This window comes from Chrysochloris asiatica, unplaced genomic scaffold (genome assembly GCF_000296735.1).
Source record: "Chrysochloris asiatica unplaced genomic scaffold, ChrAsi1.0 scaffold00409, whole genome shotgun sequence".
NCBI classification, from domain to species: domain Eukaryota; kingdom Metazoa; phylum Chordata; class Mammalia; order Afrosoricida; family Chrysochloridae; genus Chrysochloris; species Chrysochloris asiatica.
In genome coordinates this window covers 1,526,976-1,538,852 of record NW_006408927.1, presented here as the reverse complement: position 1 = coordinate 1,538,852, position 11,877 = coordinate 1,526,976, and the positions used below count along the sequence as shown (strand labels likewise).

Sequence of the window (11,877 nt, the reverse complement as noted above, 5' to 3'; positions counted from 1 at the left end):
AAAAAAAAAAAAAAAAAAGGGAATGAAGCACTGATGTGTGTCCAGCATGGATGATGCCCAGTGAAGAAGCCAGAATAGGGAAATCCACAGAGACAGGAAATGGATTAGTTGTTGCCTAGGAAGAGCACTATGGGAGAATAAGTCTTCAAAGTCTATGAAGCATTCTAGGGTGACAGAAGGTTCTGGAACTAGACAGAGGTGGTGTTTGCACTGCGTTGTGGAGGCACTACATGGCACTTTCCATGATTGCCTTCTTGTCATATAAATTGCACCTCAGTAGTAATTTCATTTTAAAGGGTCTTGAGGGTGCAGTGATTAAACCACCTGGCTGCTAACCAAAAAGTCGGCAGTTTGAATCCACCAGTTCCTTCTCAGTACAAAGATGAGGCTGTCTGTCTGCTTCCAGAAATACTGACGGCCTTAGAACCCTATGTGGAAGTTCTACTCCACTCTAGAGAGCCGCTATGAGGTAGATTGGACGCAATGCCAACAGGTTAACTTGGAAAAAGATCTCGACGCTCATGAGAGTGTTTACCTTCCTCTTCCACTGCCTCCTATCTCGCTGCACCCCGTCCTCTCAGCTTCCCCAGGGGATCTTTCACACTGCCCCCCCTCCACCCCACCACCATTTCATACAACTTCTCCTCTCCTCCTAGGCCCAGCCACACCAAGGCATGCAACCTCCTGACCCATCAGCTCTACTAACCCCTGGGTCCTCCCTTCCTTCCCACACACAACACTGACCATTCTGTCCTTTCGGGCCCTCCCTCCAGGCTCCTAAATGCCAGCTTTTCTGTCAGTTCGTAAGTGGAAGGAGGGGCATCGATGCAGAAACACATCCAGACGTGGGGTCACAGGGGAAAAGCAAGTCATCGTCCCCCGGCAGGATGCCGTAGACATGGGAGCTGACACAACCAGGAGGGACCCAGGACTCACATTTAGACTCAGGTCGCAATTTCTCACAAGGACCCTGTCCATACTTACTTCCAGAGTTGATGGTAAATAGGACGAGTGGACAGGACCTGGACAGGCCCATGCTGCCCCCGCTGGAGTCTCAGACGTGGCACCCTACTCTGAGCTGAGCCAGGGCCCACCTGTTGCTCCTTGTGAGCCCTCGGAAGGGTTACCTGAGCAAGTGTGTGGCATTGCATGCTGGAGGAGGGAGATTCCCCACCTCCAGCCCCCCAGGTGCAGCCCCGAGCTCTGCTGATGAACGTTATGAGCTGAAGGACACGTGTGCTCTCATGGGGGGGTGGGGGGGTGTATTTTCCACTTTTATGGTTTGTTTCAGATGAGAACAGAAATATGCACTGGGAAATTAAGCATTACAACTGTAAAAATTTCAGTTGATATTTCTAAAGTAGGGTCTCTGTATCAACACTGTTGGCATGTAAGCCTGAGGGTCAGGGGACCATTCCTTCTCTGGGGTGGGGCATCCTGGGCTCTGTAGGGTGTTGAGCAGCACCCTTAGGCTCCACCCATGCAATCCCAGTAGCACCCTTTCTCCCAGTGGTGACAGCCACAAATGTCCCCAGGCATTACCCTGTGTCCCCTGGGGACAGAATCCCCCCACTGAGAATCCCTGCTTTCATGGATGAGGGTACTTTTTAAATGAGCAGTTGCTTCTTCGATGCTGACAAAGGTGGCTTTGCTCACACTTCCATGCCTACCTCTTGTACACACACATGCATGCACAGATACATGTTTGGACAGGTGGGAACTTCTTTTTTTAAGTGGCCTCTACATCACATACCACTTGACTGTTCCCTTGTCATGATAAGATCGCTGGTGCTGATAAGAGAGATGACCGTAGGACAGAGTCAAGATTTCTTTTAATGAGAAACCAACAAGACAAGACAAAAGTTGGGGTGAACAGTCATGCCCCCTGCACGCCACCCAAGGCCAAGCCCTCTGGGCGAGCCCCAGGAAGAAAAGTGTTGCCAGGCAGAAGTCCACACTGCCCCTCAGGTCTACTAGATACTCTGAAGCATGCGGAGAGCATGGTGAAGGCGCTGGCGGCTGGGTGGGGTGCAGCCTCGGCTCCTCAGGGTGCCCAGCAAGCAGGAGGTGATGGGCTGGCCCCGTTCCCAGAAGCTGAAGAGCAGGTTCTCGCCTTCTCCAGTCAGCACCAGCTGAGCCTGCTGATCGGTGCAGCTGACCTGCCAAGGAAAGAGCCCAGGTGGAGGTAACAAGGCTCCCCCAGCTGCCAAGCCTGGACACTCCAGGAGGAAAGACAAGAGCGCTGGCCACACACACAAGTGCTCCAAGTCCGGAGCCAAAGGTACATGGAGGCTCAGAGGTTACTCCCCACTACAAAGCACCCAGGGTAACCCCACCATGATGCTCTTTACAGTAACTCTGGGGCCTGGGGACATCACTGTCCTTTTCTAAGTGTTGTTGGATGCCGTCACGTTCATTCCGACTCCCAGTCCCCTTAGGGTTTCCTAGTTCGTCATCCTCCTAGAAGCAAATGGCCACGGAGCCTCTGGTAGTTAGAGCCGCCGACTGTTCAGTTAGCAGCTGAGTGCTTAACCATTGCACCACCAGAGCCCTTGGAATTGTTGCTGTTCAGTAACCGTCAAGTCAGTTCTGACTCATGGTGACCCTGTATAAGGTTTCCAAGGCTGTAAATCTTTATGGGAGCAGAAAGTCTCATCTTTCTCCCATGGAGAGGGTGGTGGGTTTGAACCATCAACCTTATGGTTAGCAGCCCAATGCTTAACCCAGGGCACCACCAACTCTGTTCACCAGAGATCATGTGTATGTGTGTGTGTTACGTGTTGTTGAGTCAGTTCCCACTCATAGTGACCCTGTAAAGAAGGCTCCAAAAAGCCAAGAAATTCTCAGAACGTGGACTCTGAAACTCCAGCCTCCCACAGTCCCAGCGCTCCCTAGAGTGAATTCTTGGTGTTTGGGGTCATGTTGGGTCCACTCCGACTCACAGTAACCGCAAATGACAGAGCAGAACTACCCCATAAGATTTCCCAGGAGTCCTGGTGTGACACTGTAGGAAAAGCACTGGACAGTTACCCACACGGTTGGCAGATCAAACCCACCAGCACCCCTCAGCATCCCTATATAGGGTCACTTCGAGTCGGAACCGACGGGATGGCATTCAACACCGCCAATGGCCTAGTGGCACCGAGCTTAGGTGCTCAGCGGTTTGAACTCTCTCAGCAGCATTTCCAGAGAACGTCCCCCGTCTGCTTCCACACAGAGTACAGCCTTGGAGACCCTATGTGGTAGGTCTGCTCTGTCTCATCGGGTCGCTGGGTGTCAGCAATGGGCTCATCCTTACAGAAGCAGGGCTTTCTTCTACAGAGATGCTGGGCGGTCTGAATCCTCCAGCTTTCTGTTAGCAGCTGAGTGCTTAACCGCTGCGCCACCAGGAGTATCAAATTCCCCAGTTTTCAAGCAGGGCCATCTGCAAGCCTTTCTCCCTAACTTACGGCCACCCCAGCCCAGGTCAGGGACAAGCACCCCCACCCCTCCCACCCCCTGGTGTGTACACAGATTTTGTACTCTAACTGCTAGTAGATAAACTACTGCAGTGTTCTACACGATTGCTTTAAAAGCCAATGAGAAGACGGACCAGACTCCTGGAAACCCTTAGCACCACTTAGGAAACATGCGCCCTAAAAATGGATTTCCCCTCAAGTGACATCGCACGGGAGATGAGCCAAGATGGCATTCTGCTGCCGCTTCCATAGGTTTGAGCTTGGTTCTGGCAGGGTTTGAGTCTGGGAGCCAACACTTCCTCTTCTTCGGCTTCCCAGCAGCCAGAGCCTGGAGCCATTCCTGAAAAGTGTGTCCCGCTCGGTGTCCCCCCACACACACACACAACCCTCACCTGCACCGTGCCGTCGCTGAAGAGGAGCACCGAGGCCTGATCGGACACCAGGACGCGAAGTAGGCAAAGACTGGGTCCAGCGGGCGGAGGAGCGGGTCGGGGCGAGCCCCCCTCCTGTGGGCAGACCAGCCACGGGGGTAGTGGACCCTGCTGTCTCCAGCTACCCAGCCCGCCCCGCCCAGCAGCCTCACCTCCCTCAGCTGCTGCTGCAGGTGACGCGTGAACAGACGCAGGACCGCCAACTTGGCACCGAGCGCGCTGGGCACGTCCCGCAGCGCGAAGGTCTCCAGTCTCCCGCGGTCCGGGGCGTAGCAGACCTGGCTGGAGAGAGCACAGCGACTTCAGACACCACGTAAGGACCGGCTACACGCCAAGGAAGCGCCGACCTCGTGGAGCTAACCAAGACACCAGCGCACTCAGTTCAGATTTCTGCGTTGTTGCCTTCCGTTCCAACGCACAGCGTCCCTCCTGTGCAGAGCACGGCTGCTCCATAGGGTTCAAGGCTATGAACTTTCAGAAGCAGCCCTGTCTTCTCAGGTGTCTCTGGGTGGATTCAAACCGCCAACCTTCTGACTACTTATCAAGCACTCAACTGTTGGCACCACCCAGGAACTTCACCTCCAAACTTGTGAGGAAGTAAATCCTTGTTCTGAAAGTCATCCACTTGTGATGGGTCTTGTTACAGCAGCCCTAGGGAACTAAGACACCCCACCCCTGTGCTTAACTAACCTTGGCCTCAACCCTGAACTTGAACTCCAGACTTGTGCAGCCTCTCCTCTGAGATGTCTCTGTGTCAACGGTGGTGAGTCTATGCTGAGGTTCCCATGCACCCCAAGCCAAGCCTTCTGCCATCTTCCCACCTTGGCCTTCCCCTCCCTGTCTGCCACCTCACCCTCTTCATGTCCTCCAGAAAAGTTCTACCTGATTCAACTTAGTCATTCATTTGTTTGTCTCCCCTACCAGGCAGCGTCGGTGCACACAGTAGGTGCTTATTAAAATAGTCGGGGAATGAAGGAAAGAAGGTGAGGGGAGAGTCTGCACTCAGAAGACAGGAACGTTCCTGCTTACCTTCTTGGGGGGCGGAGGGCCATGTGGGTGCCATCCCGGAACAGAACTCCACTGCCTCCATCTGACAGATGGTAACCAAAGCCATACTTGCTGGAATAATCCACCCACTTGGGGGCCCAGAGGAGGGGCAAAGTTCCTGGGACATGCTCTCCTGGGGGTTCCTGCATAGCTGGGCACAAAGATGAGGTGAGCTGAGCCAGAGGTAAGGGGCAGGGGCTGGGCAGGGGCGTGGTAGCTTTATCAAAAGACGTCCAAGAAACAGATGACCAAATCTTTCTTTTCAGGGCGGTATTGGGGACCATGGGTTTACAAGATGCTTCTGGTATACTGATCATACTATTAAGCTTTATTTAATTTTTATTTAAATTTTATATTTTAAAAGAATCTGATCAAAACAGGGTAACTGCAGCACAGAATTGTAAGTTCCTATGGAATCCAGACTTTCTGGATCTGTGGAGGCTGGAGGAACCTCTGAAACGATGCCCTAAAATAATCTTTAGACCTTCAACCAAAACTATCCCCTGAAATCTTTAAACCAAGTAATAGTTGGGCTTACTGTTAAAGAGTGTCTGCTGTGAGACTGCACTCTTCAAGCATGATCTCCACGAAAAAGCCAAACTATATGGAATCAAACTGACAACAGCAATTCAAAAGATTCGTTAGGAAACTTGGGGGGCAGAGAGTTTTTATTATGAGAGAGGGCCAATTCAGGAAAGGAGAGTTGTTTCTCAATTGTACTTGTAGAAATTATTGAATGGCTATGTGTTTTGCAAGGTACATTTTCAACAACAATAAAATAAAAACTATCAAATTTCAAAATGACTTGAAAATAAAAAGCATGTGATACAATGTGGGGACGCAGATAAGGCCATGGAACAGAAACAGGGTGTTAATGGGATCCCCGTGTCAGTTTCTCAGTGATAACAAGTGTTCACAAGAGGAGAAGCTGGAGGGGGGAAGGATACGCTTTACATTCTCTGCAAATTTTCTGCAAATCTAAAATGGCTTTTTAATTCTGGTTAAAAAAATTTTTTAAAGAAGAGAAAGAATCGACTCCAAGTGCTTAAGTAAAACTTGAAAACTTTCTTGGACTGGAAAAAAATTGAAATGAATTATGTGACAAAGAAGGTCTTGCCACAGGTCAGTGACCTATGTTCGAGGTTTGGGCTCCCTGTCCACACAGGCAGGAAGCCATGGGTTAGGGGAGGTTTGGAGTCCTGGGACTAGGGGGTGGGGGCTTGGTGCGGGCCTCAGTCCCATGTAACATCCCTCTGCTCCGTTCCTCTCTGACTCTCAAACAGGATTCAGAACTTGAGAGACCCAGACCCCAAGAAACCGATGGTGCCCGCAACATGCTGCTCAGAATACAGATAACAGTCGTGTTGTTGGGTGCCATGCAGCCAATTCTGACTCATGTCACTCAGCCCCTATGAACTGCCCAGCCCCAGGTCCTGCCCCAAGCCTTGCAGAGCTGCTGGGTAGGTTGGTGCTGCTAACCTTTGATTAACTGATGAGTGCTGAGCCATTGTACCACCAGGACCCCTGAGTTACTGAAAGTACAGCCCAGATGGCGCACAACGACAGCCTCCATAGCATTAGGGTTCCCCGGAAGGAAACTGAGGCCACTTTCTCCCCATTCTGCCCAGAGTGCCCAGAAGTCTGGATGGGGAAGGGGCAGAGTTCCTGGGACATTAAGAGAGACGAGCCCCCTGTGGACTGGGTGAGGCTCCTACCTGGGGAGCCAGCATCCAGGCAGAGCTGCAGACTCTGAATGGCCATCTCCACCTCCCACCTCAGGCCCGGCTCCGACCCTGGAAAGACAGAGCAGTGGAGGGGAGGGGCAGGCAGACCCAGGCTGTCCACATCCAGGAAAAAGTGAACTTTTGACCCAGAAGAGTTTGTACAGCAGTCCCATTTTACAGGTGGGGTCACCAACTCCTGAAAGGCCGGGGTCTGCTCACCCTCAGGGTCACTCCGGAGGCTCCCTTGGGTGAGCATGCGGATGGGGGCCTCGGGGCAGGGGGCCACTCTCTCAGACAAGGAAACCTGAGAAGAGAGCAGAGGGTGAAGGGGCACCCAGCTGTCTGGGAGAAGCCCCAGGTGGGTGAGGTGTCCCAGACCCACTGCAGCCCCTACAGGAGACCCCTGACCTCTCCCTGAGCCCAGCCCAACCCTGAGCCAAGTAAGCACACACAGAGACAAGCTTCCACTGAGACGCTGCTTCAACACACCTCCAAGTCACTCCGTGATGTGCATGGAATGAACAAGTGGATGGAATTAGCTGGGCGATGTTGGTCTTTGGGAAAGCCCTGGACAGGCGGGACAGAGCTGGACACAGATGGGCCCAGCCCCATAGACCAGGATGGCAAAGGGTAAGAGGTCCAGGATGAGGGAGCCCCGATGGGGAGGGGGTAAGCAGACCAGGGGTTCAGGGAAGACTGAATGGAGGAGGGGGTTCAGAGGCAGCGGGGGTGGGCCCTGGGGCTCTTTGAAAAGGGATTCCTTCATACACCCGTCCATACCTGTCCATGCCCCCTAGCCCCCAGTTCCTCACCTCACTGCCCCACTCCATGGATTCCAGCTCTGGACCCTGCTCTTCGGGTCCTGAGGTATCTTTGGGAGTGAAGGGACCTAGGGGAGGCACAGGGCTTGGATCCATGTGGGGGTCAGAGGCACCTGCCCCCCACATCCATCTCCGCCAAGGTGTGGAGATGCTGTGGAGCAGGTGGGGTTGGGATCGGTGTTGGGCAGGTGAGGGGGAGCTATAGGCAGATGAGGGGCAGGCATGGGCAGGTGAGATCAAGCATTGGGGTTGGAGGTGGACAGGTGTGGGAAGGTGAGGTACTCACAGGGTGGTCGGCACTGGGTCAGCAGCAGCTGGCCCACTTTCCGGAACAGCCTGCCCAGGGGCTGTGGGATGGCAAAGATGGGTGGGCTGTGGCAGGAGTGGGGGGGGAGTCGGTCTGGAGTGAAACCCTTCAGAGGAAATGTTGGAGTCAGCCACGGGCTCAGGTACCCCAGCATGGGCAGGTTACCCAATTAGCAAGGTGCATGCAGGGACAGATTAGTAAATACGCACGAGTAAGCCTGTTCATACCTTACTTACTGCTTAACCCGCCCCTGCACGCTCCCACTCCCAGGTTGTGTGGATGCAGGGGCGTTGCCCACCTGCGTGAAGAATGCATCCTGCAGCACATGATCCAGACTGGGCCGCTCAGCAGGATTGGGTGCCAGGAGGCGGGCTATGAGGTTTCGCGCATTGGGTGACAGGTGCACAGGCTCAGGGTAGTGGCCGGCACGGATGTTTTGGTACATCTCTGACAATCGTGTTGCCGTGAAGGGCGGGGCGCCGGTCAACACCGTATACCTGGGCCAAGTGGAGGGGCTAGGAACTTGGGTGTTTGCTTGCATCTATCCTGTATGTCATCCAGGGTTTGCTTGCATCTACCTGTGCACACCTGGCCAGACCTACCCACACACTCCAATTCTTTACGTACCCTGTTACTCGGCTTCCACTTCACATCACTGGCCACAGCCACTCCCCCCACCTGCTAGGGGATACCAGCACCTGTCTGCACCTATCCCACACCTGCGCTACTTCTGCATGTATGTGACCCGTTAACATAGTGACACATGCCCTGACCTATCTGAGCAGCTCCCTGTCCACATCTGCGCACACCTGTCCTCCCTGACACACACATCTCCACCTATGCTGACAGGTGCATGTTCCCACCTAGCCCACATCTGCACACACCTGTTCTGTGCATGCTCATACCAGCCTACCGCCTCATTCAAACTCTCTGGTACCTGTTTCACCTGCCCTGCCCTAGTTGCATGTGCTCCCACCTGTCCATACCTGGTCCCACCTGGGCAGTCCTGCCCGCACCCGCAGCCCCAGGCAGCCTGGGAACCCACTTACATGATGCAGCCCAGAGCCCAGATGTCTGACTGGCAGGAGTGTCCATTTCTGGAAACCACCTCAGGGGCCAAGAAGTTTGGGGTCCCACAGAGTACCCTGGGAGAGGGAGAGTAGGGGTTCAGGAGTCTGGACCTCCATGTCACACTCAGATCTCACCTGTGCCCACCCAAAGGGACCTCTCAGAGCCTCCCAGTCTCACCTGTGGCAGCGCCCCCCCGGCCCCACCTTGACGGCCAGTCCCAGGTCTCCAATCTTCACCTCCATGTTCTTGTTAAGGAAGAAGTTACCTGCCAGCAGAGGAGTGAGGGTGAAGGAGAAGCTGCACAAGGGGAAGCCCCCCAAGAGCCCCCTCCATGGCACTCACTGAGCTTCAGGTCTCGATGCACAATACGCCGCTGGTGCAAGTAGCGCAGGCCACTGACTAGGCCCCGCAGGTAATAGCGCACCTCCGGTTCCGTCAGGGTCTGCCGTGCCTTCAGCACGTGGGCCAAAGACTGCAGGTGGTGGGCAGGCCAAAGCCGCAGGGCCAGGTAGACACAGGTGAGCACAGATGAGCTCAGGTCAGGTGGGCATCATGAGTTCAAGGGGCCCAACAAAGCAAAGGTACACTCAACTTGGCCAAGGTGGACATGGCTGATTGTGGGATGGGCACAGATGACCACAGGTGAGCTCAGGTGGACATAGATGAGCATGAGTGAGTTTAGAGGTACCCAAATCCGAACATATGAGTTAAGATAGGCCCAGATGGTTTGAGTTTGAAGTGAGTTTGAGAAGGACCATATATGATCACAGGTACACAGAGTGGGCATAGGTGGGCACAAATGGACACAGGTGAGTTCAGGTGTGCTGAGTGGGCAAAGTGAATTGAAGGCATCTATGAGTTCTAGGTGGGCACAGATCACCACAGGTGAGTCCAAGTCAGCTCATGTGAGCATGGATGACTCCAAGTGGACTCAAAAGGAAGCAAATAAGTTAAATTAGCCTCGTGACCACATCACAGGTGGACACAGGTGAGTGACTGATGGGCACAGATGGGCATATTTGGCCACAAGAAGTACTGAAGACTGGACACTAGTAGAGGGCACATTCATGGGAATGTGACCACAGGTAAGTACAGGTAGACACGGGGTGAGCACTGCCTCTGTCCTGCTTCCCTTACCCTCAACCCTTCCCCAAGGTACCTGGCGGCTACAGTACTCCAGTACCATGTACACATGGTCACGGTCAGCAAAGTGTCCATGCAGGGCCACGATGTTGCGGTGTCGCAAATGGCTGTGCAGAGCGATCTCCCGCTCCACCTGTGGGCACGGCCTTCATGTGTGCACACACTCCACCGTCCGTGTGTCATTCATGTGTGCACACACTCCACCGTCCGGGTGTGCACACACTCCACCATTCATGCTTACGAGCACCCAGTCTCTCCCCTCCCCAGGAAAGGGCAGGGACCCATCTGGGAAACCTCTTTGGACATAGGGCCCGTGGGCACAGATAGGGATTTATATATACCTTCCCCCGTGGGCGCAGCCGCCCGGCCCCACCCCCACTTCGCGGCACCACCTTGAGGGCGAACACAACACTGGTGGACATGTCTATTAGTTTGTAGCAGCGGCTGAAGGCGCCCTGTGAGGAAGAGAATTCGCCCATTCAGTGGACAGGTGTGCCTAGATGTGCAGACAGGTGGGTCATTAGTGAGTGAGGTGTGGCCAGGTTCATTCACACACACACACCGATAACTAGACACACGCTGAGAAGTGTGGACACATAGCTCACATCCTACCTCTGGGCACACAGCCCATGGACACACAACGCCCAGACACACAACACATACACAGAGACAGACAGACAACATAGATACAAATACAGCATGCAGACACACAACACACAGACACAGAGACCCAACACAATGCACACACAACACATACACAGAGACAGACAAACACAGACACATGGACACACATACACAGAGACCCAACACAACGCCCAGACACACAACACAAAGACAGACAGACAGACAACACAGACACATGGACACACAGACACACAACACAAACCAGAACAAAAAACACACCCATGAACACACAACACAGCACACAGATACACAATGCATGCAGACACACAACACCACACAGACACACAACACACAGACACAACACAGCACACAACACATACACAGAGACACACAATGTAGCACACATACACACAACACACGGACGCGCAGTACACCACACACAGAAGGCACAAAACGTATAACACTCACATCAGACACACATACCTGGAACCATAAAACCACGCACACACACCTGGAGACTCCACACTGAACGAGTTATACACCCAGGCACCAAGTCCCAACACATCCACATTTCTAGCCCCTGGACACACGGCCCAACACGCCAGGCACCGTTCCCGCCACACGATTCGCGCCACGGACTCGGGCGCACAGCCCACGCCCACCAGATGTAGACCCCGAATTCGCCCGACCCGCATCCAGGGCACCTAGGCGACAGGTCGTGCGCGTCCCCCACCTCGGACCAAGCAAGAGGGGCCTCACCTTGCCAATCAGCTTCCCGCGCCGGTAAACGCGCCCAGAGCCCGGGTCGCGCAGAAATGCGGCCACCAACTGGCGGCTTCTGCGCCGCCGCCGCCGCGGTCCGGGTTCCATCGTGCGCCTAGGGAACTGGCGCGGGCGCAGCTTCGGCGCACCCCGAACCACCACCGCTCTGGAACTGTCACCGCCCCGACGCGTCTTATTGGTCGCGGGGACGGGAGGGCGGAGTCCGGGCGTTTCGGAGGGAAAGGGTGCGGCAGGAGGGGGCTGGCGCGGGGGCGCTGGGGCGCGGGAACGCTGGGTGGGAGGGAGGACAGGGACAGGGATGGCGCCGGGCGGGTGCTGAGAACCGCCGGCGCACCCATTTAGCAGAACTGGAAACTGGGGCCCAGAGGGATTACCTCCGCATCCCCCTCAACAGAGGGATCCACTCTCCAAAGACCCACGGCGTGTGTCTGTCCAACACGGGCGTGTGTGCCTTCATGTGACCGTGTG

The 11,877-nt window shown here is 54.5% G+C and overlaps 1 protein-coding gene across 1 annotated transcript; it reads right to left on the bottom strand.

The window, feature by feature from the left end:
* Positions 1-1,973: 1,973 nt before the first annotated feature.
* On the bottom strand, positions 1,974-11,496 carry PLK5 (polo-like kinase 5). The gene is made up of 15 exons (XM_006876752.1): positions 11,386-11,496; positions 10,344-10,457; positions 10,019-10,135; positions 9,202-9,331; positions 9,037-9,124; positions 8,838-8,933; positions 8,087-8,285; positions 7,768-7,894; positions 7,473-7,549; positions 6,880-6,964; positions 6,652-6,729; positions 4,919-5,087; positions 4,042-4,171; positions 3,851-3,964; positions 1,974-2,159 (listed from the first exon to the last, which is right to left on the bottom strand). Exons 1-15 carry the CDS (start codon positions 11,494-11,496, stop codon positions 1,974-1,976), a joined length of 1,821 nt encoding a protein of 606 aa, XP_006876814.1.
* Positions 11,497-11,877: the final 381 nt, after the last annotated feature.